The sequence below is a fragment of the Perca flavescens genome, chromosome 17 (assembly GCF_004354835.1).
Source record: "Perca flavescens isolate YP-PL-M2 chromosome 17, PFLA_1.0, whole genome shotgun sequence".
NCBI classification, from domain to species: Eukaryota; Metazoa; Chordata; class Actinopteri; order Perciformes; family Percidae; genus Perca; species Perca flavescens.
This window is the reverse complement of record NC_041347.1, coordinates 15,231,207-15,259,198: the sequence shown is the minus strand read 5'-3', so window position 1 is coordinate 15,259,198 and position 27,992 is coordinate 15,231,207. Positions and strand designations below refer to the sequence as shown.

General features: G+C 41.5%; 2 protein-coding genes across 2 annotated transcripts; both read left to right on the top strand.

Annotated features, from left to right (window-relative positions):
* The first annotated feature begins 4 nt into the window (after nucleotides 1-4).
* zgc:172136 (FERM domain-containing protein 6) lies at nucleotides 5-13,587 on the top strand. Its single transcript, XM_028603311.1, has 14 exons — nucleotides 5-156; nucleotides 3,316-3,510; nucleotides 3,662-3,752; nucleotides 6,965-7,044; nucleotides 7,247-7,323; nucleotides 7,437-7,632; nucleotides 7,760-7,915; nucleotides 8,431-8,496; nucleotides 8,981-9,049; nucleotides 9,144-9,318; nucleotides 10,258-10,542; nucleotides 11,761-11,892; nucleotides 12,015-12,085; nucleotides 12,186-13,587. Exons 2-14 carry the CDS (start codon nucleotides 3,433-3,435, stop codon nucleotides 12,474-12,476), a joined length of 1,767 nt encoding a protein of 588 aa, XP_028459112.1. The 5' UTR covers nucleotides 5-156; nucleotides 3,316-3,432; the 3' UTR covers nucleotides 12,477-13,587.
* Nucleotides 13,588-13,968: 381 nt separating this feature from the next.
* On the top strand, nucleotides 13,969-27,780 carry tarbp1 (TAR (HIV-1) RNA binding protein 1). Its single transcript, XM_028604067.1, has 29 exons — nucleotides 13,969-15,027; nucleotides 15,129-15,226; nucleotides 15,513-15,582; nucleotides 15,733-15,887; nucleotides 16,008-16,060; nucleotides 16,149-16,246; nucleotides 16,350-16,485; nucleotides 16,574-16,670; nucleotides 17,320-17,409; nucleotides 17,536-17,683; nucleotides 17,773-18,039; nucleotides 19,289-19,386; nucleotides 19,471-19,629; nucleotides 19,708-19,937; nucleotides 20,052-20,295; nucleotides 20,466-20,654; nucleotides 20,769-20,959; nucleotides 21,044-21,115; nucleotides 21,241-21,361; nucleotides 21,952-22,062; nucleotides 22,155-22,304; nucleotides 22,399-22,485; nucleotides 22,607-22,812; nucleotides 22,906-22,987; nucleotides 23,083-23,254; nucleotides 23,352-23,537; nucleotides 24,241-24,365; nucleotides 25,064-25,200; nucleotides 27,055-27,780. Exons 1-29 carry the CDS (start codon nucleotides 14,094-14,096, stop codon nucleotides 27,260-27,262), a joined length of 4,914 nt encoding a protein of 1,637 aa, XP_028459868.1. The 5' UTR covers nucleotides 13,969-14,093; the 3' UTR covers nucleotides 27,263-27,780.
* Nucleotides 27,781-27,992: the final 212 nt, after the last annotated feature.

Genomic DNA, 27,992 nt, shown 5'->3' with positions numbered 1-27,992 from the left:
TGAAGACGTTGCAACACGCAATGAGGAGGGGAAAAACTGGTGTCTCCTCACTTCTGTCATGCCGTTATTTGGATTAAAAAAAGATTGTGTCTGAGCAAATACCGAGAAGTTCTGCGACTGCATTTTGAACTCCTTTGCCTCTCCTATAATGTGATGGTAAGTAACTTACTTCTTCAGCTCTAGCTAGCTAAATGAGGAACGTTAGCCAGAGTTACTGATGCACTTGTTGCGTTGGTTTGTAACGTTACCATCCCATCCAAACAAACATATCTTTCCCTTAGGGACATGTTTAACGTTACCACCGAAGTTTAAAAAACACAATTACTTTAGCTAGCTCCTGCTTTGTTTCTGATTCAAGGTAGCTCACTATACATTACGTGTAATTAAATAAGCTAACGTTACACCGAAACTTTGGCAGAACTAAGGACGTGTTGCGTTAACTAGCTAACTTCATCGCCCGATATGTAAATACCGTATCAGGCGTTTGGTAATATGGTGAATATATAAACAGTTAACATGGGAGTTTAAACTGGAAAGCTGGCTCACTGAGTACTATGAGTATAATTGGTGTTCCCCTGTTTATTCTGATACCCCCTCTTTATTTTATTCCTTTATGGTTTTAGTGGGCTGTGGGGATCCCTTACACCTCAGAGAGCGTGCACAGTGCAGAGGGGATGTTTTTTTTCCAATAGCCAGCAGTGTGCTCTGAAGTAGGGATTATGACAGTCTTGGAGGGGAATTAAGGTTTACAGATGGCTGCTCTCATGTGATGCCAGCAAGGGGATGTCTGAAGACGTCAGCCAGCACTGTTTGGGCTGATAGTAAACTTGTTTTGGAGGTGGGATGCAGTGGAGACTAGTGTAGTTTATAACTAATTGTACTCTGGATTTAAGGCTGATTTAAGGTTGGTATAGCTTCACCTCATTCATTAGTTACTCAGTATTTTTCATGCTTTACACCAGCTGTTAGACTTTTGTTTTGATGAAATATGGCCTTATTGATAACTACCACCGCTTATTCGTTTAAGTAATCTTATGTTTGCACTGTGTTATTGATAACAGGTTATTTGTTCTAAATAAATTCCATTTTATAAAGGTTTTATTTATTTATGTGAATGTCAGGGTGCATTTAAACTCATTGCATCTGTTGTGTAAACTCCAGTTTATTCTTAAACTGAGCTAAATGTATATTGCATTTAAGTCAAACGTGGAAAAAGTCTTCAACATAAACAAACCAAATGCTGAAATGCTAATTGGCCAAACATTACATTGCAAGTATAGTTCAGATATCTAACAAGGCTTGTACTTATTTCTTAAAGCATTTTTTGTTTTTAAACTGTACAGTGTAAAACAGGTTTCAGCAGTCAGGGCAGATGCAAAAAAAAGACCATCCAAATTCCTCGCATACTGTATGTCTGCAACCTCTTCTTTTAATATCTCAGTAATAAATAAAAAATCAAATATAGTGTCTTATCATTTGGTTATCATTATCACAAATTTAATTGTATTGCTTCAGTATAGGCTATATGTTTATGATTATTGAATAAAAATACATCTTTGTCAATGAGACTATTGTTTAAGTGCAGAAGTATTGTAATATTGTAAGCAGTATAGATCACATTATAGAATATTGACTAACCAGAGTAGAGAGGTACAACATAATGGGTATACATTATATTGAAGAAGCACTCCAAGACTCACACAGTAGATTCAATTCAATTTTATTTATAGTATCAAATCATAACATAGGTTATCTCGAGACACTTTTTGAATGATGAATTATTTATACATTGTCAGTCTGAACATATAATTGGGTCTGTTGAGTTTTTGTGTCATTTGCTACAGCTTAAGTGTAAATGTACAGTATAGTTAGACTCATAAATAAGTCAGAAGTTCAAGCTACAGGAATTTCAGGTTTTCATGTCTGTTTGCACTGCCACACAGATGTGAGTCTGGCTGTGTTTGAACATGTCCATAAATCACATTTGCTATGAAAATGTTTTGCTCTCTGAGCCAACAACATATACTTTTATAGTTCCCACAACTTGTATTGTACATTACACATTTTTATAATGTTTTATTTTCTCATGATTTGTCTCACAGTGAGGCCTATTGCTAGTGCTTTTAAACATATGTAACATAATTTTTCTCTATGTGAATGCCAAACTCCTAAAGAGTTGCATGTAAAAAGACACAAGTATGACGCAAAGAAACAGCAGTTTGTTTGTGCAAGAATGTCTTACCATGCTGGTTATTTTCTACTTTTTACTTTGAGGAGATTGGCACAAAATCCAGACTGCTTCAGTTACGGATCATTTGTTTTTGGTCCCTTGTACTTTTTTTTCTCTTGTTTTTTTTTTTTTTTTACTGGTTATCGTCAAGAGCAGGATTTAAGGGGATCAGAGTCGGCGTGCGGCAGTAATTAACCTGATTAATTGATTTTGAGACGTTAATCAGATGAGCCACGTACCAGTAGGGGCTTCAGGTCAGCAGAGTGGGCCAAGCTTCAGATGAGCTTTGGTTGCAAGTACACTGCCGCTGTCCACCATGGCCACTAAGCAGAATCTGCATAACACAATTAGTTTTTATAATTTAGTGTTGCCGTTGTTTAGAATAGAAATAGAAAAGGTATGCACAAGGATTGTCTTATTATTATTATTATTATTATTATTATTATTATTATTATTATTATTATTATTATTATTATTATTATTAAAATTATTTTTTTTATATTATAACTCATTGAATTTGCCAAACTATATCCCTGTTAGATAGTTGTTTTTTTTAAGGTAGACTAATACCATTGATGGCGCAGTGGATGTGATCCATACCTTTGGTGTGGGAGATCCAGGTTCCATTCCCACTGCGATCCATCAACCAATGTGTCCCAGAGCAAGACACTTAACCCCTAGTTGCTCCAGAGGTGTGTGGCCTCTGATATATAGGAATTGTAAGTCGCTTTGGATAAAAGTGTCAGCTAAATGACATGTCATTTTTTTGATTCATTTTTTGGATGATCCCTTTGGAAGATTATTGTGATGGTAAAACATTTGGCCTCAGAAGGGACAAGCCATGTTGAGTTAATCTTGGTTGTGGGATAATGGGAGACAGCCATGTCTGGGATTGGGATTGTTTATGCTGTGACTGATTGACAGTATACTGATTCAACCTCAATGAAGAAGGTTGCACGTTACACAGCAGAACCTACATCTGTTTAAATTCCATTCTGCTGTCGTCATCATTCACATTGAACTGTTGTTGGATCATGTTTTTAATGTCTTTGCCTATCTTACTTTGATGTCGTCTATCTTTTCAGATGCAATATGGACGTACTGCCCTGGAACAGATAAAAAGTGAAGGATAGAAGAAGCAAGAGAAGACAGAGGCAGTTTAACAGAGAGAAAGTACTTATCATTGACTTACACGAGACATCATGTCCACTGCGATAAAGCAGGAGAGAACCATTTGTGTTCTCCTCCCCAACAAAGACCAGCTGGACATTACTGTCGGGGTGGGTGTTTAATACAGTACGTCTCTAGCTGTCCTCTTGAAGATCACCAAGAGGTCTTGAACAGATGGTCACAGTTCTGTTTATCATTACAACTGCACCACATACTATTGAATTCTGAATACTGACTTCTTTGTCTTTTCACCTGCTCTAGCCAAAGCCCACAGGGCAGGATGTTTTTAATCGAGTGGCAGAGCTTCTTGGAATCAAAGAGCTGCACTTCTTTGGCCTCACAGTGGTGAGAGGTAAGTTCACTCCTCATCGACACCTCAGCCTCACGCTAGAGTACAAAGCAGTTTTATGTTTTGTTGACCAGTTCATGCACATACAGTACAGTGCCTATACCACATTTCAGCAGTCAATCAGTTAGATTGGAAACAAGAGCATCATGTTTGTTTTTAGACGATTATAACGTTTTACTGCAGGGCTTTGCAGTGCCACTATTTTACTAAGCACTTGTTTATTAAATATTGTGGAAAATGTTTTCTGCACCCTCCCAGTCTACATACAGTAAATGAATGGTGTAATCCACTTTAGCCACTGAGCAAAGTTCTGAACTTTCTGTTTCCTTGTGTTTCTGTTCTCTTCCTTCCTTCATTCTGTTCAAATACTTTAAAATGCATTGGTAATCTTGTGTAGCTCACCACTTGAACAAGCAGCCTTTTGTTTTTGTGGTGTTGGTTCAGCGATCACTTAGGCCTGGATTCCTGCAATATTAACTTCATTAAGCCTGGAATGCACCCTTGCATTCCTCCTTTTCACTGAAGGGAGGGATGGATTGATGATGGAAAGAGAAGGGTGGGAATGGAAGGGAAAAGAGGTAGGGGGACCCATCATGACACAGGCCGCCTTCCTTTAACCCTGGTATTATGTTAAGGGTCAATTTGACCCATTTCCGTTTTTGTGTTGACCAAAATACTGGTTAACCTATCTATTTCTTCATGAAATTGTATGACATTTCCTCATTTAGGGTCATGAACTTGTTCATAAAATTTGGACACACTGATGTGTAGTGGAATGTCTGTTCAGAGTTTGTATACAAAGATGATGTTGCGGGTCATTTTGACCCGGAGACTTTCAACACCCATTTAGGTGTGTGTGTGTGTGTGTGTGTGTGTGTGTGTGTGTGTGTGTGTGTGTGTGTGTGTGTGTGTGTGTGTGTGTGTGTGTGTGTGTGTGTGTGTGTGTGTGTGTGTGTGTGTGTGTGTGTGTGTGTGTGTGTGTGTGTGTGTGTGTGTGTGTGTGTGTGTGTGTGTGTGTGTGTGTGTGTGTGTGTGTGTGTGTGTGTGTGTGAGAAGGAGCTTTCACGCGCTTGTCCTCTTCTCTGTTGTAATGTCATCTCTTTGACACGCACACTACAAAATGAGCTCCAAAAGGTTTGCAACTGGATCTTTCAGAGACCGAGAACAATGCTATTGACAATCCGGATTGTGAATTTTCCTATGATGAAGAGGATTCAGGGGACTAGTCTGGTGTAGTCTCTACATTAGCTGAAAACAATGGACAGCCATCATCCTCAACATGGACAGCTAAAGATGGTAACATAAAATGGTCAACATCACCATCACCACACAGACTGACTGTCATCAAAATGACTCCAAGCCCCACAAGATTTTCTGCCACACTAGTTGATGATATTCAATCACCATTTCATCTCTTCATATCCCAACCAACAGATCGGATCATAGTGGACATTACCAACTTGTAGGGGAGGTGTGTATTTCAAGAGAAATGGAAGCCACTGGATCAGATTGACTTGCATGCATACATTGAAATCCTAGTCGTGCTGCGTCCGCAGCATCCACCCATGCTCTGCAGTGCCACGTTACATCCCGCAACACCCTGCTGTGATGTTCATACGCACAGAGTAGTCAGGATCCGGTATTGGAGACTGCACTACTCAGTACGACACAATGTGCCCTGCTATGACATGAACTTCCATGACTACCTCAAAGTCACTGTTATTATTATACACATTATCTCTAATGTGACTATTATTTGCCACTGTTCATCACATCAGCAACCGGCCCCGTCAGACACCGCCTACCAAGAGTCTGGGTCTGCCAAGGTTTCTTCCTAAAGGGAGTTTTTCCTCGCCACTGTCGCAACAGCCACTGATAATGCTTGCTCTTGGGGGAATTACTGTAATTGTTGGGGTTTTGGAATTTATAGAGTGTGGTCTAGACCTACTCTATCTGTAAAGTGTCTCGAGATAACTCTTGTTATGATTTGAAACTATAAATCAAATTGAATTGAATTAAATTGAATAGTATTAGCTGGAGTGTACAAGTCAAAGGGAGAAGCAACTGCCAGTCTGTGGAATGACGAGAGTGGAAGGCCAATCTTTCTAACAACAATGTCTTTGGAGTCAATTCATACAAAAGCTTGGGTGTTCCACAACACTAGAGCTGGTCGACGTGAAAGAGACAAACTAGTTGAGATCTGAGATGTATGGGATAAATGGGTCGAAATTTTACCTGTCTTGTACAATCCTGGTCCCCATGTCACTGTAGATGAACACCTTGTTCCATTCAGGGGTGTGTCCCTTCTGACAGTACATGCCCAACAAGCCTGCCAAGTATGGCATCAAAATATGGGCATCCTAGGATGCCAAATCTAGCTATGCATGGAATATGCAAGTGTATACCGGAAATATTTTCACTAAATAATTGGTAAAAACAGTTTTTGGGGAAAACATGTTTGTGATGAGGAAAAAAAGTTTGTTTTGAGTGTATTTACACTGTACGGGTCATTTTGACCCGTAACATCATCAATGTAATTTTTTTTCAACATAATACGAGGGTTAAAGACGTCAATGAAGGATGAGAGGTAGGAGTTGGAATGAGTCAGAGTACGGACAGGCTGAAAGGAGAGATGGATGGTTAAAGGAACACGTTGTGAAACAGCTCGGCGAGCATGATTTGACTACACAAAGTTGAACAAAAGAGATAAGGTGGATCAAATGCCCATGTCATGACTCATAGGACCAGGCTGCGAGTGAAACATCCTCATTCTCAGCGCAGGTTGCAAACCGCTTTTTAGCCCCTCTTCTGAAATAGAATTCAAATTAGTTTTTGATAAAGTAACATTAACGTTGGCAAATGGTTATATTCAAGGGAGTGCAGGATGGATAAAAAGCTAATTATCAAGGTCAAAGCTATGCTAGGTTGAGTGCATCTACCTATCCCTTTACACATTTACAGAATGTTAGGCTGACAAAGCTCCTGCCAGCAGTGTTTGGTCTGTGCTGCCATGCTAACTCTGAAATTAGAAAATGGATACATTAACATTAGCATTGTTCCTGGTAGCCTCATTCACAAAAGGAATAACAAGGTTTTTTTTTTTTCTTTCACCCTAATGAATCCCATTGTTGGTCAAATTTTACGCTTGGTCACATTATTGTTTTGTTTGCTTGCTAACTGTCTGCTTGTTTCCTGATTGTCTTTCTCCATCCCAGACAATGAGCACATCTTTTTAGACATGGAGGAGAAACTGATTAAGTACTTTTCTAAGGAATGGAAGCAAGATTCAGGAAAGGTAAGGCAGCCTGTTGTGAAGATTGGAACATTTTCGATGAGTAAATTAGGAGCATTTTTGCTGTGACCCACTCTCCACACTATTGTAGATTTTTGGTTAATTGGGAGGTACAGTCCAGTGGCCTACATGCACCAACTTTTTCGTTTAGCATGACAAAAAAATGAGCACAGGCCTTCTCTAACATGTCTCTTTCTGCATACAGGGATTACCGAAGAGACCCTTGCCTTTAGTGCTCTGTCTCAAAGTGCAGTACTACATAGAAAACGGTAGACTCATTTGGTATGTCCTATATATGTTCTTTATGCATCCTCTTCACTGCTGGACAAGCTTGCTTTTTGTCCATCCATCTTTTTCCTCCTTTCTGACATCTTTTTCTTTTGGTGTGGTACCAGTGAACGTAAGGCACGGCATCTATACTACTCTGACTTGCGGGAGCGGGTGCTTCGCTCTGAATGTCGTCAGCAAGAGGAAGTGTACTTCCAGCTGGCAGGTTACGCCTTGCAGGCTGATCTCGGTGACCACCCGCTGCCCAGGCAGGATATGGAGGTCACTCCTTACTTTGAACCCAAGGAGTACTTTCCCCCCTGGGTAGGAGTTATCGTGTTGCAGCAGCATTTAAAAAACTATTGTCCCTACTAGATTTTAATGTTTTATATTTTGAAGTTATTTTGCGCTATCTGCCTTAATCCATGCCTGTCCCTTCATCCTTCTGCAGATTGTAGCTAAGCGTGGAGTAAACTATCTCCACTGCCATGGGCCCAAGGTGCATCAGGAGCTGTGGGGGATGTCTACTCGTGATGCCATGCTGCTCTTCATCAGGGAGTCATGTCGACTGGAGGATGTACCTGTCACGTTTTATAAACTGCAAAAGGTCTATTTAGTTTTTTAGTATTATAAATTGAGTTGAGTTTTTGTAGCACACACAATACTGCAGGGTGTGTTTATTTGCATGATTGATTTATATCATTAAAATCAGAAATGTTAATTAATTAGGCTGGTGGGTAGTGGAATTTGTTTTCAGCACATTATTATCTACAGCCATTCCAGATGTATTCCTTCCCTCTGACTGAAGTACTAGTAGTCTTTTCCAACACAAATACACTTACTTTGGCTTCATTTCAGCTGTGCTAGACAAATGACTATGGGGCAGTTACGTAACTTTCCATCTAATCCAGTTTATTGTCCTCCCCATTCCAAGATTACTCATCTACTGAGTGAATTTTGAAGGCTGACCCATCCATTGCGTAATGTGCTATCACTTTTAATTTGTTGTTAGCAGCAGCCCAGTGTTTCCCATTGAAGTAGGAGAGGGGCTCAACTGTGGGATAACTGTCTTATCTGAACCGCTCACATGCCTCTCTGACATCTCATCATTCATTTGTCCAGGACAAAAAGGAAGAGAGAGGATCGGCATTGCTCGGCCTGACCCTACGAGGAATGCAGGTTTATCAGGTATGTGCATGTGCATGTGTGTTATTGATGCATAGTACAGTATATGTATCAACACATGCGTACATAGGAGTGAATCTGTGTATGCTCAAGATTCAGTCTTTGTATCTGTAACCCTATAAAACCTCTGACTAGACGTGTGAAGAATGTGTGGGATTTCCACCAACAGCAGTGGATCAGAAGATAGGAGCTGTCTGCCATGCCCGTCAGTTGTTTGATCTGTCCATCGGGGGCCATCTGGGGGGATTAGGGCTCCAGGCCTGGCTGATTAAAGAGCTAACAGACCATGAGATACGTTGAGAAGCCCTTGGGCTCTTTGCCAAGTCCAGATGTCTTCTGTCAAAATACAATGGATTATTTATTGCTAATTTTAAAATGTATCCTAGTAGATTACACATCCAGAAATCTCTTGCTGCTGAAACACAAAAGCTCACAAACGTATGAGGTATTACTTTTAAGTGTGTGTGTGTGTCTGTTTTATTCATAGGAGGTGAACAACACACGACAGCTGTTGTACGACTTCCCCTGGTCAAATGTGGGACGTCTCACTTTCCTGGTAAGCACACTGCTCATTACCATTCTCTGTTGAGATGAGTTGGAATTGTTGTAATTAGCTTTGTACACTGTGTATAATATGTTGTCCCATTCAGGGTAAGAAATTTGAGATCCAGCCAGATGGCTTGCCATCAGCCAGGAAGCTGGTTTACTACACTGGGTCATCATTTCGCTCTCGCCACCTCCTCCTGCACCTGAGCAGCAGCCATCGCCTCTACCTCAGCCTCCAGCCTGCCCTCAAACACCTACGCCAGCTGGAGGAGAGCAAAGGTAGGGAGAATAGAAGGACAAGATTAGTATCAGTGATAATACCAGTTTGGCTGGGGGCCATTTGTACTCCGCAGAACACTTCTGCAGCCACCGAAAGTTAAATGTAACCTAGAAATCTAGACGCACCCTAGCGGCAGCAAATGTAATTTGCAGCCAGGGTCAGTCTAGCAACTCTCCGTTGGCTTGCAAGCTGGAAAAATAAAACTCGCTAACAGCGGTCTTTCAAATTGGCCTTGGCCACGACTCTCTGAGACTTGTAGTTAAGCTTTTCTTTGAGAAAAGAACAAAGAACGGCCCTGAAGTCATTCTTAAAAAAGGAAGATGTGTTCGGAGTTTTGCCGACCGGATACCTTCTTCGTTGCTCTGGTTGGTTGTAGCGCTATCCTATTGCGTGCAGACGGAATTTGCCAAACAACCGTTTACAACAAAAAAGTGTGAAATAACTGAAAACATGTCTTATATTTTAGATTCTTCAAAGTAGCCACCCTTTGCTTTTTAGTGGAATTTTTTCCCTTATTAATAAAAAAAGCAAAGGGTGGCTACTTTGAAGAATCTAAAATATAAGACATGTTTTCAGTTATTTCACACTTTTTTGTTAAGTACATAATTCCATATGTGTTCATTTATAGTTTTGATGCCTTCAGTGAGAATCTACAATGTAAATAGTCATGAAAATAAAAAAGAAACGCATTGAATGAGAAGGTGTGTCCAAACTTTTGGCCTGTACTGTATAAGCTGTGGGAGTCAAGAGTTTTTCATTGATCAGCAACCCTTAAGGGTTACCAATATTCATTTCAGCATTTTAAGCAGCTTCTGGCAGTTTCCACTTAGCGAAGACTACTAGTATTCTTGTTATATCTTCAATACTTTCTATCATCTTCTTAACAAACAGCCAACCTCAATTTATTTAGATGTTTTATGCTCTTTTCTTAATTTTAGATAAAAAGCGCTACAGAGAGTCGTACATCAGTGATGACCTGGACATGGACCCCCCAGGCAGCGAGAGCAGCCCTGGTCTGTCGCGACACTCCACCAGCAGCTCTGGAATTGAAGCTGACGCCCGCCAGCACAGCATCTCCACAGAGATGGCCTCCATGGAGGAGGAAGGTCAACGGCAAGCAGAGAAATGTTTCAGCTCAGTAGCCAGCCACAGCAGCTCCTGTACCTCTGGGTTTGACATAGGCAGTAAGGCTCGAATGGAAGATGAGGGGTGGCAAGAGGAAGGTGAGAGGGTTTTTATAATGAAACATTTGTACAGGACATTTTATTCATCCCTCTGCATATTGTTTGGAGTAAACTGATGCTTAATTTTTTTGAATGACTTAGTCAGTTGGTAGACAGGAAAGCAGCTGTATGCCATGCTGATCTTGTATTTACCTTTTGGGAATAATGGTTTACTGGTGATCCGTTGAGAATAGGAGAGGTTAACTATGTTGTTGTTGTTATCATCGCCTGCTTTCACCCTTATCGATGAGTATGTCTCAAAGTAAGTAATTTTGCCATACGAATGTGGAATAGGGATGTTGATGATTAATAGAAGTATATATTAGTATATGTACAGTATATACAGACTAAAGGTCCCATGACATGGTGCTCTTTGGATGCTTTTATATAGACCTTAGTGGTCTCCTAATACTGTATCTGAAGTCTCTTTCCTGAAATTCAGTCTTCGTGCAGAATTACAGCCACTTGAGCCAGTCCCACAATGAGCTTTCCTTAGTATGTGCCATTTCTGAGAGTCGGGGGTGGGCAAGGTGGAGGGTGGGGATGTGGCCTTGACCAACTGCCACTTTGCTTGTTTGAAAGCCATGATGTCTCTCTCTCATGGGTGGGCCAAATTCTCTGGGCAGGCAAAGCAGAGAAAGGGGAGGTAACCTTGCTCCTTATGACCTCATAACGAGCAGATTCCAGATCAGCCCATCTGAGCTTTCATTTTCTCAAAGGTAGAGCAGGATACCCAGGGCTCGGTTTACACCTATCACCATTTCTAGCCACTGGGGGACCATAGGCAGGCTGGGGGAACTCATATTAATGTTAAAAAACCTCATAAAGTGAAATTTTCATGCCATGGGACCTTTTTAACCTTCAATAAGGAATATATTCACAATGCATCCCTGAGACATCAGTTTAATCTGTGCCGGTGTTTTCACTTTAGCAGTTCCATACAGTTGAGATAATTACACTGTTTCACACAGTGCTTCCTCAGGCTATGCACTATGCAAAACACATTGCTCAATAAAGATAACGTGATGTCATTATTCCATATTTGTATGCCTATCTGTGTTCTTTTAGTAGCCTGCACCTCAAGCTCAAGTAAACACTGTGTGCAAAGCTATTTTCTTTTTTGTTTCATTGTGATATTAATAAATATATGGCCACTGCAGATGAGAGACATGATTTTCAGATTTTTCATAATCAGATTTCTATTTATTTTTTCTCCAGAGATCAAGACCAATATTGAAAATCCAAATGAGGATCTTGTGGATGATCCTGATGAGATGTTCCAGTTGGCTGATCTACTTGAAGGAGTGTCTGTGGATTGTTCCGAACTCTCCTCAGAGACTCGCTCACCAGGTATGAATAATAAGTGAAAAACAAGCTATTATTTAAATAATATTTTATTTGTTCTCATCCCATTAGTGAAAACAAAATTGGCTCTATTCTTAAACACTAATAAAATGTGTTGTTCTCTACAGAAAACAAAACCTTTCCCCCAGACAGTGATGAAGACCTCGAGAAATTGCGTAACAAGGATATGTTAAAACAGGTTGGTTGTCTATCTTCTTCAATTGCCTTCTTCTTCTTTGACTCCTTTTGGATTTCTCTGTTGTATTAGCTTTTATATTTACATCCTGTCTCTCTTCTAGATGCTGAAATCTAGGGCACAAGTTTGCGTAGATCGGCAAAGCCACAGTCTAGATGATGTACGTCTGTCCCCACCTCCGGCACGCCTGGGGACGACACTGCCACCTGATTCCTCCCACAGCTATACCTTTGGCCTCCCAGATGCCTCAACAAACACAAAGATCCCTGTTGATCACAGTTATTACCCCCTTTTGCACTGCCAAGCCAAACCTTCCTTCTATGGCCGCAGGTCTACTAACTGCCTCTCCTTGGACATGTTAGGTGATGAACAGTTCATGGAATTCATACTTTGAATACGCTGATGTGCACAAATACGCCCGTTCTCTTCCTTCATTTACAGCGCAGCTTAACTCATAGATTGCCAACACACAAATGTCTCAGTGTTTTCTACTGTATGATGATGACAACGTGGGATGTGTGTGTTTCAAATTGCAGAGAAACATTATTAAAATGGCGGGACCCCTTATTCCTCTTAGAAAAGCTGTGAATTAGAGAACCGAGATCTAATTCAGCAACATTCAGTCAGTAAACCGAGCATATTTATTAATGTTGTATATTGTGTACATACTATTTGCACTATTTTATTACATATCAAGGCCTCTGAACAAAACATTTCTAATCAATTGTATTGTCTTTTATAAAGTTCACACTGTTGAAATGTTTCTGAAATGTCTGAATAGGTTAATGTTGGGACAAAATGTTTGATAATAACTGATATTTTGACGTTTTAAGGCCGTGCAGTCGTGTTCTGTATTGGACATTCATAAGATGGGACTTACTTCCCTTGCAATTAGCATATGTCCATGTTTTTATTAATGAGAATCTCCAGAAGCCACAGTGCTAATGTTTGTGCTCCTGTATTCCTTCATCATGTTTTTTTTAAATCCTATTATATAATATACTCTATTTTTGTATAGTGTGCGCTGTGGTGCTTTTTCTATTAGTCTGCCACAGCAATGTAGCTGCTGATGTGGAAAATTGAACCTCTTTACAGCTGATAATGCATTCATCCAAAGCTTCTCCATTCTATACTCTCCCCCTGCTGTCGTAATTACAACAGAAAAGCATTCTTTGTAATGCACTATTTCTGTAACCAGTAATTGTATAATGAATCTGCAGTATTTTTGTGTTACGTAATCCCCAAACAAAGAGCCTTTCTGTGATTTTTTTCTCCAACATTATTTCCACTGTTTTGTAAATGATAATTGGTATGCAGAAGAACTTGTCTTCAGCCAATATTAACTCACTTGGAAAGATTGTAAGTCATTAAACAAAGCTTTTATCAAAGCCAATAATGTATGAACGTCTTCCAGTGTTAATTCACAATACTGAACAATTCATTTTTATCTAAATCAATGCTTTTTTATGAAGGTGAAAATAAATTCTTAATGCTACTAAATGAAACCATGTGTCTTTTTTTGGTACTGTTTCACCACTGTAATGTTAAAATGGCGTGACTCAGTCATCTAAATGTTAATAAGTTTGGGCTCATTTAGTAGTACATATCTTCCAGTATAACGTTATGAAATTTATCAGCAGACAGGTCAGTCATTTGAAAACAAGTGATCTGCAGTGAAGTCTAGTCGCGTTGGCAGCCGTACCAGAGGTACAAAGAGCAAAACTGATTATCATAAAAAGAAAATCTTCTGTGCTTGAAATTAAAATTGGGCGTGACGTAATCTTTGGGTCATGGCAAAGATTAGGGTTAAACAACTTTTTAGGTTGCAAGTTTTTTTTTTTAGGCCTTCTCGCATTTCTCGCGAGAGTTTGACAGATTACGTTTGCGGAAGTTTACATTCGGTTTGGAAAAAACGTGTTGCTGCCGGTTGCTGCTCATGGAAGTGGTGAGAAGAGCCGGTTGCGGGGTATCTTCAGCTTGCTTGTTCGTGGCAGTGTAGCAGCTCTCTACGATGTATTCCGTTTTAATTAACGCGGTCTTGTCCAGCTCTCCTGACTACGAGCTTTTGTTTGAGTCTCTAACCTGGCCGAGTGACTCATGGCCGGGGACGGAGCGAGTGGAGGCGCTGACAGCTTTCATTGAAGGACTCGGACCACTTTTGGCTGACTCGGACACGACTCTGTTTTCAGCTGCGAAAAGAAAATGTATTACAGATAAAATCGACTCGGTGATTTGGACCCAGTCTCTACCTCTTCTCTCCAAAATATCAGCTGAAGCCGGTGAAGCCATGCGGTGCAGGGAGAGTACCGCCGCTGCCTGCAGACTTGTGAGTGTCTGTGTCCCGCTATGTGACGAGGCTGTGCCGGGCCGAGTAGCACGGTCTGTCCTGCCGTCGCTCCAGCTGTCAGAGGAGGAGGGGCCTGCCCCGGGACGACTCAGTGTGGAGGTTGCTAGTGAAGTCATGGCTGCTCTTCTACCGTCTCTGGATGAACAGCTCACACTTACCACCCTGTCAGCTGCCTTGTCCTGCATCAAAACACTCCCTGATGCATTGGTCTCTAAAATCACAGTCAGGCTTCTCTTAACTGTCCTGAACTGCTGCAGCGGTGCGAGGTCAACGAGCATCCTCAAGTTGGTCCTGGATGATCTGTGCATCTGGCACTCCACTGACCGCACACCTGTGGTCACAGAGCGGGCACTGTTGTGTTTGACCGCCCTGTCAGACCACATGCTGAAACCTCACAGCCTCCCTTTCTCTTCTTCTTCCTCCTCCTCCTCCTGTGAGCCCGACCCTCGTCTGTCCCTCCAGTTCTGGAGGATGGTTCAGGATGGACTGACGCACAGAGACAGCGTGTCTCGTAAAAGGGCGTTGTACCTGCTGAAAATGTGCGTGGCCCTATCAGAGGAGGAAGGGGTGGACTGTCCTCTCTCTTCATCAGGAGAAGGTGCTCAGATTTGTTGACACTGTCACAACTTTATGTTCACTGGTATTGTGTGGTTTGTTTTCTCACTTTTTTTTTTTTTTTTTTTTTTTAAATTGTTGCAGATGACATCTTGTTCAAATGGGCCTCTAACAGGAGCAAGTTACTTAGAGAGTTCTGGGAGGATTATGCGCTGGTGATGGAGACCCTGGAGGAAAACCAGGTAGAAACCCCCACATGTTCACTGTCAGTTCAGAGGTGGGCATCATGATACAGCTTGCAGTGTTTCCCACAGGTTGAGAATTTACTTGTAGTGGTGGGTAGCACAGGATGTGACCGCACGTGATGGCTGGGTTCAGCAATAAACTAGTCAAATGAAGGTTTATGAACTATTTTTTGAAAACTACTACATTACATTAACCGATAATTTAGAAAGAATGCGCCCAAGTAAAGTCTATGTATGGGAAACACTGGCTTTGTAATGTGGATTGTCTCTTTTTCTTTTGCAGATTCATGTCGTCCGGCCAGTTCTAAACCGAATAGACACGTTGATCCAAACAACAGTGAATGACAGTCAAGGTAACAATAGAACTGGGCAAATTAGGGAGTTGCTTTTGAATCTTTTTTTTTTTTTTTTATGAACGTTTGGAAAGATTAATTTTCCACCTTTTTTTCAGCGAATTTGTTTTTATCTTTTAAACATTTCAAAATTGCAAACATTTTGTTCAGCTTCAGATCAAGGCTTGTTCCACCCCTCCTGGCTGCTGTGTGTGTACCAGCGGATGTTCCACAGTGAGAATAAATCCTTGATGAGAGAGGGAGTGTGTCATCTACTCGAGCTGCGTGTCCTCCAGCAGCCAGCCTTTGCTTTGGCCTTTTCTGAGGTACAGGCTCAGACACAATTTATTCAACGTGACTTTAGGGTTATTCATTCCATTTGACTGAAATTATTTAAATTTACCATTGTGCATTGAAGTTTCCTCTTCTGTTGCTTTGCTCCTCAGTTCATCGTTGGCCCTTTTATGGATGTTCTGTCTGAAACGTCGCTCTTCCACAAGTGAGGTTTAAAATCAAAACAGGAATTACTATGTTATTAAGTAGTTCGGGCATCAGGCCTCATGAACCCACCTTCTGTCCACATGTAGGTCAGTTGGGCAGAGTGTAGGCGATTGTCCTGAGCTCGGGGCTAAACTCCAAGTCTTCATGACCACCTTCTTCAGCAGCCTGCCATCAGAGCACAGAGGTACAGAAAAACAGAAGCCGCCGAGAACACATTTAAACAAAGCTCTGACTCACTTCTCACGGTTAAAATGCCTGTCACTCTAAACATTGTGTTTGCTTTGTAGGCCGTATGTTGCTGCAGATGATTCAGCAGCTGTGCTCTAAGCACTGGTGTGCGGCACCCCTTCTCTTCCTCACCCAGGCTCTATCCAAACTCCCCCCGAACCCTCTGCTGGGGATCGATGGGCTCACTGCTCTCAGGTACCTAATCATGATTACAGTTAGACAGGCTGTGTGGTAGCTTGTTATGCTTGGTATGGAAGCTCATTTGATCTGCTGTGTCTTACAGGGAGGTGCTGTGCTGCACCATGATCACTCATCAAGTCCTGCTGAGAGGCGCTGCTCAGTGCTTCCTGTTAAATAGTGTCCTCTGTCTCACAGAAGTGGTAAGATGCAATTAGTGTACCTTTGACATAATGCTAACATAACTGAAACACATTACTATATGACAGCTCTATTCTAAACAACATTTTGATCAAACCTCATTATGTTTTTCTCTTTGACTGTTAAAAGTACCAAACATGTTATTGTTTTAAGTGAATATACTAGTTCATTTTGGTCAATGGTGGTGAGGGTCTAGTTCTGACCACAAAGGTGCTGATGCAATAGTACCGTATACATTAATGTTTTAACAGTTCATTTATATTGATTAACAAAAAATCAATTAATAACAATTTTTACTTTGAAGTCATTTATCAAGCCAAAATAAAAAATACAAACGGTATGGTTAAGGTACAAATCTGAAAACAAATGACAAACAAAGGAAATGTGCCGTGGCAAAGAGGATCAGTGGTTACACAGTAATCTTCACCAGAAATGACGCTTAATTAACACTTAGTGGGATATTTGCTCAGTAACAACAATTAACTACAGCATCGAAAGTATTCAAAAGTTAAATCTCAACAAAAACCACTGAACTCAGATCAGGGCTGTTGTGCTGCATCATAAGGTGTTTCTGTTATTTTGTCCAACCCCTGTGCTTTCATACACAGCTTTAAAGTTAGTGAGCTGCATAATTGAAATATCTCGTTTCAGAGCACAGTGACCCTCGATGATGTTTTTAGTTTCCTGGTGCATTTTCGTGCAGATGAGTCACTGTGTAGAGGGACGCAGATTTGGAATCAGGTATGATGTATTAGAGACATTTGGAAGATTTAAAAGGAACATTTGACCTAACGTGGTAAAGTGAGACATTATGGACGTTGTACGATGGACTAATTGCTACCCTACATATTTGTGACATTGCTGCAGTTGTGTGTCTGGCTGTTGGACAATGAAGGCCGTTTCAAGTCCAGGATTATGGATGGAGATTGCACTGGTGCTGCCATAAAGGAAGAAACTGTAAGAGGCTATGTTCAAAGCGAGATTCACGCCTATCTCCGAGTCCCAGCTAGCACAGGTAAGTCTGGAGAGACGGCCGTAGATAAAGTGAACGATTCAATCTGTAGACAAGATACGTTGGTTTAAGTTAGTTTCTCTGCTCCGCAGGTCACACTGAGAGGTTGCCTGACTCCAGAGAAGCCGACAAGTTGGCCAGGGCCATTCTGCTGTGTGTGGACATGGAGAGGAATCAACTCGGGGCAGAGATCGATAACTCTCTGGAGTCGTTACTGTCGCTGCTGCTGGACACCCTGAGCCGAGTCAGCACCAATATCTACTTGCCTCTGCGTAAGAGCGACAAGAGCCTGCAGCTCGTGCTCCGACTGTTCCAGCTTGGAGGAACACCAAGCTGCCAGCATGGTGGAGAGGAGCAAGGTTTGTATTGACAATACTGATTCAATTGTTTCGCTGTCAAGTCCACCCTCATGCATATGCAGTAGGTTCAGCAGACGGATAAGTGCTTTCATACAACAAATAACAAATTGTTATACCTCTCCTCCCAACTACTTTTCGTTTGGTGCGCTATTGGAAACCAATATCAGACTATCCTTGTAAACCTCACCCTTAAAAGTCTCATGGCATGAAAATTTCACTTGATGAGGTTTTTTAACATTAATATGAGTTCCCCCAGCCTGCCTATGGTCCCCCAGTGGCTAGAAATGGCGATAGGTGTAAACCGAGCCCTGGGTATCCTGCTCTGCCTTTGAGAAAATGAAAGCTCAGATGGGCCGATCTGGAGGTTACCTCCCCTTTTGTCTGCTTTGCCCGCCCAGAGAATTTGGCCCACCCATGAGAGAGAGACATCATGGCTTTCAAACGAGCAAAGTGGCAGTTGGTCAAGGCCACACCCCCACCCTCCACCTTGACCACCCCCCTCTCTCAGAAATGGCACATACTAAGGAAAGCTCATTGTGGGACCGGCTCTAGTGGCTGTAATTCTGCACCAAGGCTGAATTTCGGGAAAGAGACTTCAGATACAGTATTAGGGGATCACTAAGGTCTAATATAAAACCATCCAAATAGCACCATGTCATGGGACCTTTAATTTGGTTAATGGTTATCTTACAAAGTGGTAAGTGATATATTTTTCACCCATGGAAAAGTGTCTGTGTTGTCTGATATTTTACAAAACTACTCAGGAACAACATTTAAGGAATCAAAGGATTCTTGTTCTTTGGTGTCATATTTCTCTTGCATCTTAGACTGAGATTTTACAGAGTACCCTCTAATATAAATCCCTTTATGTAATAACTCATGCACCAGATTTAATCTCTACTTTTGTATTCAGTCTACAACAGAACAATTAGTAGTTTACAGATTTAGCTTAAAGACCTTCAAAACATCATTTGGTCAAGCTAGCTTCCAGAAATTCTCATCAAGAAATTATTCAATTATAATTTTGTCGTGAGAACAGATCTTGGCCCTCAGAAATTTAGATTTAGATTTTTGCCTAACATTATAAGGGAAATTTAGGCACTAATATTCAAATATAAAAAAGTAAAACTTAACTTTTCTTTATTTCTTCTTGTAGCAGCGTGCTTTTGGTATTTCCTTTCATTGTTCATATATTAAGTGGCTCAGGATTGTGTGATCTTCAACTCTTCTCACTCACTGCTTTTCACAGTGAACACCGTGATGGTTGCCACGGAGAGGCTAATTTTTAAAGTTGTTGATCCAATCCAGGAGTTTATCTTGAGGCAGCTACTTGGGGAGCTGCAAGAGGTAAACAAGTTACGCAAGTCACCATCACTTAAATTAGCATAGATTGCCCTCGTGGCTAGCTCCGACGTGCTGTTTCCTTTACAGCTGTTCGATGTGGAGCGGGCAGAGCTGTATCTGTGTGTCCTGCGACAGCTGGTGGTCACATACAGTTCTACACCACAGCACCACGCTCAAATTCAGCAGACCTATTTCCCTAAACTCATAAGGCACAGCCTCAAGGTCCTGCAAGAACCAAGCCAGCAGGTACAAAGCTCAGACAGGAATTTCATACATCAGTTTGGTTGCTTGATTGTTTCACACTGATTGTTTTTCCATTGCCAGATCCACTCTGTGGCAAACCAGGTGGCTAGAGCGGTTGCTATGGCATCCCTGGCTACGGTATGTGGTCTCGTGGAGCAGAAAGGGATTGACATGCAATCAGAGACCATTTCCGTTCTGAAATCAGTGAATGACTACTTCTACAATCCAGTGTCATCTTCCTCCCAAAGTCAGTCCTCTCTGGGAAACTTCAATAAGTGCCTGCAAAAACCACAGACAGGAGACAGTTCATGGTCAGTGAAAATCTGCTTAGAGTACTCACTACTCAGTAAGCCTTAGTATATATGATGAATAAAAAAAACACCAGCCTGGCATGATATGGTCCAGCCTTTTTTTCTTTTCTTTAGTGATGTAGGAGTGCAGGGTCGTCTGCTGCAGGACTGGGGACGCATCGCTGCCAGTTTTATGCGGGACCAGTGGATTTGTCTGAGCTCCTTGATTAAGGCTGTTGGGATACCGGAGTCTGTCGAGAGTTCCATAGTGCCTGAGACTCTCAAGGCTGCTCTGAGCTGCAGTGTGGAGGCCCTGGCTCTGCTGCCCAGTGACCTGGTGCTGCCCGTGCTCACCTTTATGGAGAGCGTGCTGCCACAAGTGAGTTTCAGTAAATTTTGGTCAAATTTAAGCAATTGATGTCAGGTGTAACAAAGGTATAACGAGGAGTTCCTTGCAGATATAATGGAATTTCTCACAAAAACTAAGGTACTATCTGGTAAAGTGTGCTTCTTAATGAGTGTGGTTTGGTGATGTTTTGATCCCAACAGTTACTACTTCATGAGGAGGCCCTGTGTGCCGAGGCTGTGACTCTGAGCTGGGAGCTGGTGCGGGGGCTGAGCACGAACGCCCATGACTTCTGGCCGTCCCTGAAAGGCTTCATCTCCATGGCCTTCCACCGTAAACTGCTGGAGCTGACAGATAGTTCTGCTCCAACACTTCTGGCCACCTTGAAACTGGTGATTAAATCAGGCTGGTTGACTTGGAAAGGAAGGACTATTGTGGTTTGCACTTTCAACATGTTCTATAATCTATACATGTATATATGTGGTGCGATTGTTTTGTTTTTTTAGATTGCCACTGAGCTGATGGAGCTGTCTCAGTCCAAGAGTGGAGTGTTCGGCGTGCTGCTTCCACACTGCTGTCAGACATGGCTGCCCACAGACCGAGGCAGCGGTGACGGCATATTTTCTAGTGTTTTCAGCCACATCAACATACTCACTGAGGCTTGTGTCTACGGACCAGTGTTCAGGAGAGATCAGCGGTAACTCTCTGAACAGCAGTTTTCTGATTTCTTTAATTGTTTCTCTGTGCTATTTTAACTGTTTTATCTTACTCTTTTTCAAAGGCTCATCCAGGATGTCCAAACATATGTGGAGCAACTTGGTGAAGAGTGTGCTGCCAATGTTGCAGTTACAAGGTGAGCTGCAGTTCTCTTTTTGCGGTAACGTTCTCCTTTATGGCTGTGATTTGAGATAGTACCACTAGAGGTCTCTCTTGCTGTGCATATGTTTTCACACATAAACTACTGCTTTTATTTCCCAGTGATAACCGGGATGACCAGTTGCCCCGCACATGTGTACTGGCCTTTCTTAGCCGCCTGGATCCCTCTAATCTGCAGCATGAAAGACTAATAGAGGAACTAGTTATGGATTTGTTGAAAAAGGTAGGCTTTGACTAGTTTGGGTTGTGTGAAACAAAATTATGTATTAGTATTTTTCCCAACATATCCCAAATACAATGCAACATCACCCATAATGTAATGTAGTTTCAACTCTTTAAACAAAACGTAACCCAAGAAAATGTTATTTTTACTTCACTTGAATACATTCATTTGAACACAGTTTTTTAAAGCAAAATCCCAAATCTTGTTATCATGACATAATTCCACTAAAAGACAATAAACAAGAGCACTCCGTTATTTTCCAAGCCCTAAGATCAGTTTTAAGCATTTGTGTCCAGTCTGTCTTGTTTTTTGTTTTCATCTGAGAATAGTTTTCAAATATGTTGATCATGACATTTCTTATTGCAACCTAAAAAACATCTCAAGCCTTCCTTTAATCTTTTGATCTCCAACAATATATAATTAGTTTGCACTGTGTTTATGTATGGCAACAAATACCTGTTTTGCTGTATGCTATTTTGAATTGGGCGTGGCATTTTTCCATTAAGATAACAAGTTAAACATCAGTAACAGCTAATTTAACAACACTTAACACCATTTTCCATAATCTCCTTCCACCTCATTCTCTCCAGGATAATGACATATCAAAGTCAAAAGTGCGTTACTATAGCAACTCCCTGCAGCATCGTGTCAAAAACAGAGTATGGCAAACACTGCTGCTGTTGCTGCCCAAAATCAGAGAGGTAAGACAATTACACTCACACTTGCAATCGCACAGGAAATAACCACTCAGAAAGTAACACTCTGTGTGTGCGTGTGCATGTGTGCGTGGCAGGAGTTTGTCGCCACGGTGCTTAACTGTGTGTTTGAAGCTGGATTCTGCAGTAACCATGCCTCAGTCAAATACCTGATCGAGTGGATGATGATTCTGATCCTCATACACTATCCACAACACATGGACAGCTTTTGGGCCTGCTTCAACAGGGTGAGCTCCCACTCTGGATACCTACCTACTAGAAAATACTGTATTATGAGTGAAATAGTTACATTATTGACCAATTTCTGTGTTATCTGTACAGGATCACGAAAAGACCAAGACAAGCATCTGCACCTTCCTGTCAGTCCTGGTACATTTCAATGTCATCGTTCCTAATCTTAAGGATAAGGTAAAGTCTTTGATGTTTTTTTCTTCACACACACACACACACACACACACACACACACACACACCATTCTTCTTGCATCACTTCTCTGTATCTACAAAATCTCTCTCCTTGTGTGTTTAAGGATGTGCATTTGCGTAAAGCGCTGGACATCATCCTGCAGTGGTGTTTCAACCATAACTTCAGCGTGCGCCTGTATGCATTACTGGCCCTGAAGAGGGTGTGGAGCTTGGCTGGGGTCCGGGCAGAGGAAGGGGCCGAGGGTTTCGGAGGGCTTTCCACTGTGATCAAGGCCTGCCTGAACCAGGCTGAGGCCATGCAGAACACCGGGTGAGAGCAGGACAGCTACAGCAGTTGCAAAAACGTTGTTGTGGTGTGCTAATGTGTTTATTTGAGTATGCATTTTGCTGTCTCACCATTTAGAAATGCCAACAAGAACTGGACGAGGATTCAGGAGCACTTCTTTTTTGGCGCCTTTCATCCTATCAGGGATTACAGTGCTGAGGTTTGCTAGTATGTTTCTGCTAAACAGATGGAGCCCCCTAAAATACAGGAACACAGTGTACTAACTTGTTTTCTGTCTTTATTTTGCTTTTCCAGACCATATTCTATACGTTCCCCAGTCTGTCAGAGTTGGCTGATGAGGAATGGATTCCACCCTCGAAGTTTGAGAAACTTTTGTGTTTCTCTGAAAGTCCATCTTTTCCTTTGAGAAATCCTGCTCCTGACCTGAGTCAACTCCAGCCTGGAGACTGGATTCAGCAAGACAAAGGTATAGTCGCACCTCTCACAAGCAGCAGGACTACTTGATACATATACCCTAATCTTACCTCATCTCTGATTTGAGTGGTTGTGTTGTTATCTCCCAGGCGAGCAGAATAAAGAGGAGCGCTGGGCCGAGGTGCAGAAGAAGATCACTCCCTGGAGGTTGGGGATCCAGGAGCAGGAGCCTGAACTTCAGCTTGTTCCACAACAGAGGGCTGCTCGGCTGGGCAAACAGCATGGTGCCCTGCTGGTGGTAGCCTCACTTATAGACAAGCCCACCAATCTAGGAGGTCAGGAGTAGCACGACAAATTACATTACTTCACATTTTTATCATACTTGTTATTTGCCTGGAAATTATGTAAAATGTCAGCAAATTGCTCCTTGATTTGTGTAATATTTTGAAGAATTAACATGACAGGCTTTTGTTTGGTTTCACAATGATGGTCTGGGCAAAGAGTTCAAACAAAGCTGCTGCTAAAACCAATCACTTGAGCTCCCTTATCAGAGTTTAGACAGGGAATGCCCAGATTTAATCACAGACACTCCTATTTTGTGTTCTCTGCAAGTGTACTCCAATGCTTTTGTCTCAGATGATAAGGAGCTGAATCAATCAGAATTTGTTTATAGAGAAAAAGACCCATTTTCAAAACCAATATTGATACTGGGTGACGTAAACAAGAACATTAGCTTGGCCGGTCTGTCAATGTATTACTTTTTGCCAATGGCCAAATTGCCATTACAGGTGTAGCTTTTTATATCTTTTTATATCGGCCCATGATGGTAGACTGGTAGCCATTTTTTGCTGAGTCATCACTCACCAAATCAAATTATTTAATAAAAAAAAAGAAAAGAAAGGAAAAGTCGCTTTTCTCCCTTTTATATGTAAGGGAGCCTTCTTTTTAACCACAGGTTGATATCATGGCAATTCGAAGTTCATATTTGGATGTCTCATTTAGGCTTTGTCCTCAAGTGTTTGTTTGTTGTTGCTCTAGGTCTGTGCAGGACCTGTGAGATCTTTGGTGCCAGCACTCTGGTTCTGGATAGCCTTCGCCACGTCAGTGACAAACACTTTCAGTCCCTGAGTGTCTCGTCTGAGCTCTGGATTCCTCTGTTAGAGGTAAAGTGAATAAAACAGTCTCACCTTTCACTCTAGTGATCATGATGTCTACTCTGTCTCCAGTGGGCTAGTGACCTGCGTGCGAGTGTGGATGTTTGCATGAGAGGGAGTGATCCTTGGACAGGTTGTTGTGTGGAACAGGGCAGGTTATGGGATGTGTTGTGGAGAGAGAAAGGGAAGACTGTCAATTCCATTTGGATAATAAATCAATTAATATATAATGCAACAGCAATATAATTTTCTATAAAATTCAGACGCATTAATGTTTAAAGAGGTGCATGTTTGGGAGCAATCTTCAGTCTCATTTAAAAGTGGTGGAAGCTGGTGAATGCTCCATCTACCCAAGCTCCTCCTTTTTGGGATTTCTGGCTCTAGTAACTGCCGAGATGGAAAAGGCAGTAAACCAAAACTCAAAAAATGTATCTAAATCTTCAATTTAAACTCAAGTCATCTTAGACTCTGTTAAACCTGCTGATACCCTGGTGTCGCTCCAAATCTGCTTTTGATAATGTTACAATGCTGTAGTAGATGTCCACATAGGTAAAAAAAGTCTCAAAACACATTGCAGGTCCGTTACCGTCCACCCTTTAAAATGTGTACTGACTGTTTTGTTTCACCTTGCTTGAATAGTTTGAATCCTTGTTGTTAAAGTTCATTTACGTCATCTCTAAGATTATAAACTGTATCTGTCCCATCAGGTGAAGCCAATGGAGCTCGCTGACTTCCTGCAGGTAAAGAAGAGTGAAGGGTACTGTATTGTTGGAGTGGAGCAGACGGCCAACAGTCAGAGCCTCCAGGACTACCAGTTCCCTGAGAAGACCCTGCTACTGCTGGGGTATGACAGCATTTTTCCATCAATGTGGTAACCTACACACAACCAGTTATGCATAAAATGCATGCATGCGTCTGTCTTCCCTTGCCCTTGTGACTCACACATAGATAAATGTGTGAGCTGACGAGGCTATTTAATGTTATCTCACTGGTTAAGTGTGTTTCCCCGCGGGACCTGCGCCTCTCCTCTCCTCTCCATGGTGTACCTGTCGGGACATGCTGGACTGTAATTGGGTCTCCCTAAGGAGGAGAACGCAGGAAATAAATTATACAAACCAATGCAAGCAGTGTGATGACAACAGCAGAAACACTTTAACCTTCGTCGAGATTAGTTTGAGTTGTGATGCTGCCCTGTGGCTTTCATCAGTCAGGATACAAACAAATTGCTTTAATAAACCCTTTTGTAGCTACTCAGAAGTAAATATGTAATTCCAAGCTTGTGCAGTTTGCAACAGTAGCCTGATTCACTCTCCCCACTAATTGTGTACTGCAGTAGTGCAGCTGGCCTCGCAGGCGGGGGAGATTAATATGTATCACGTCTTTGTAGGTGTCCTGTTTTGTTTGACCCTTTTCCGTCACAGAGGTGTGAGCTGTGCTGTTAGCTAAACACCCTGCGTGTTTGATTTGAATCTCGAGTTCTCACACAGCTGTGCTCTCCCCCAGCACATCACGGCCCAGGTCTAATCTCTCATCAGGTTGCTATTATCTCACCCATGTTGCACTCACCATAAATGTGGCTCATCAAATCAGGCTTTCTTACTGTGTGGCACCCCTCTGTAGACTCATTGAACGCCAAACTCATTACCTCTTTATGTTTGCTTTGCATGGCCCATATTGCTGGATCGCAGTATATACTCAGTTGATTACAGTTTGAATTGCTCTTGGACTTGAGCTCATGCGTCATCTGTATGAAAAGCTTATTCCTTATAATTGTAAAAATGTTGAACAATTAAGTTGGCTGCTCATGCTAAGGGTTCTTAAAGTAAATCAACTTGATATCACCATTACGTCAGATGAAAGCTGAAATTAGCAACATCCAGGCACAACAGGAGTAAGTGGATTATGGTGGTATATGATACACATCAGAGGTCAGACTGAGAAAACAGATGATCTGGTGATGTTATATACCAGATATCATGAGGTTGTTGCTCACAGGTTGCACATTCCAGTGTAAACCCTGCAGTGGAATTAATTTCCTTTTAGATATTTAATACATTTTTAGTAACTGCTTCTGTAAAATAATGTACAAAGCACTGTATCGTATCCCAAATGTTCTCAATTATTAAAAAGTTTGAGGAAAACACTGAATTCTTTCCATAGTAGTCATGAAAATTGTCAAATTTAAAATAATAATAATAATATGTATAAAAATATTTTTGGAAAATCATCTTATTCGTTCTCTTGCCAATTGTAGGATAACAATATCAATACCACTCTCATGTCTGTACGATACATACTGTATGTAGCTAGAGCCAGCTGGTTAGTTTAGCTTAGCATAAAGACTGGAAATGGGGGGGAAACAGCTAGCCCCTGTCCAAAGATAACCAGCACCTCTAAAGCTGAATAATGAACACGTTATATATTTTTGTTTAAACCAAAACAAAGGTAAACAAAGACAAGTTAACCAGCTGCTGGCTCTAGGCCTATGTGGGGAGTGTGGCATTCATCTAAATCTAGGCAAATTAGCATATTTCCCAAAATGTGAAAGTAAAGTATTCCTTTAAAGATATTGAATATCAGCACCTAATAACCTAGCTCTTAGTGGCTTAATTACAAAAATACTGCCACCAAACATGAAATATCCCATTTCTGTTGTCCCAAGCTATAGTATATCTTTTGTCTCTTTTCCTTCTTACAGCAACGAACGAGAAGGTATCCCTGCCAATTTACTCCAGATGTTTGATGTGTGTGTGGAGATCCCTCAACAAGGGGTCACCCGTTCACTAAACGTGCACGTAAGCGCTGCCCTGCTGATTTGGGAATATACACGGCAACATCTCACCTCTGGCTCAAGGTCAACTCAAAACCTGAAAACTGAAGAAGGAACCAGCAGTGCAGCCCTATGAATGTGACATCTGACCTCCAAATGTTGAGCTTAACTTGCTCCTGTCTGGCCGCAAGTGTTAAAAAGCCTCTTGGGGAACATGAAGACGCTCCATACAGTTAACGCCAGGACCTTACGTATTTTTATGTTCTGTCTAGATAGGACTGTTGTTCTTTTAGCTTTTGATGTGGTCAGCAGTCATCAGTGCTGCTCTTGTGCCTTTAATTAGAGTCATGAATAGAGATGGGCTCTGGTTATTACATCTAAATATACCACTGGGCATGCTTTTATATTAATGGAGGCAATCTCTGTGTTGGCAGAGCAGAAGCATTAATGGAAATCTTCCCCTTTGAGGAGGAATGGTCTTGTTTATGTGAGCAATTAGTTTTTCCCCCTCATGGCACCAGGACTGGACTATAATGTCCATGCCCAGGAAACTGTTTTACATAATGTATAAATTGTCTGTGTTATAAATGTTTTTATTGCAGTTTGTAATTTGTATGTTTTTTATGCAGTTGAATAAATAAAACTTTGACATTATTTTTTTCTTTCATTTATTGTGGTTAGAGATTGCGTCAATAGGGAGCACTGAATGGGTTAAATAAGGTACATCAGGTGTTGAGCTTCCTCCTCCCTCCTCTTAAAAGAGTAAATGACTTGGTTCACCTGGAGACTGTCCGACCAGAGGGGGAGCAGATGGAGTACATTTGATCACACTTATTTTTCCGTCAAGCCACGCTTGTACGTGGCTC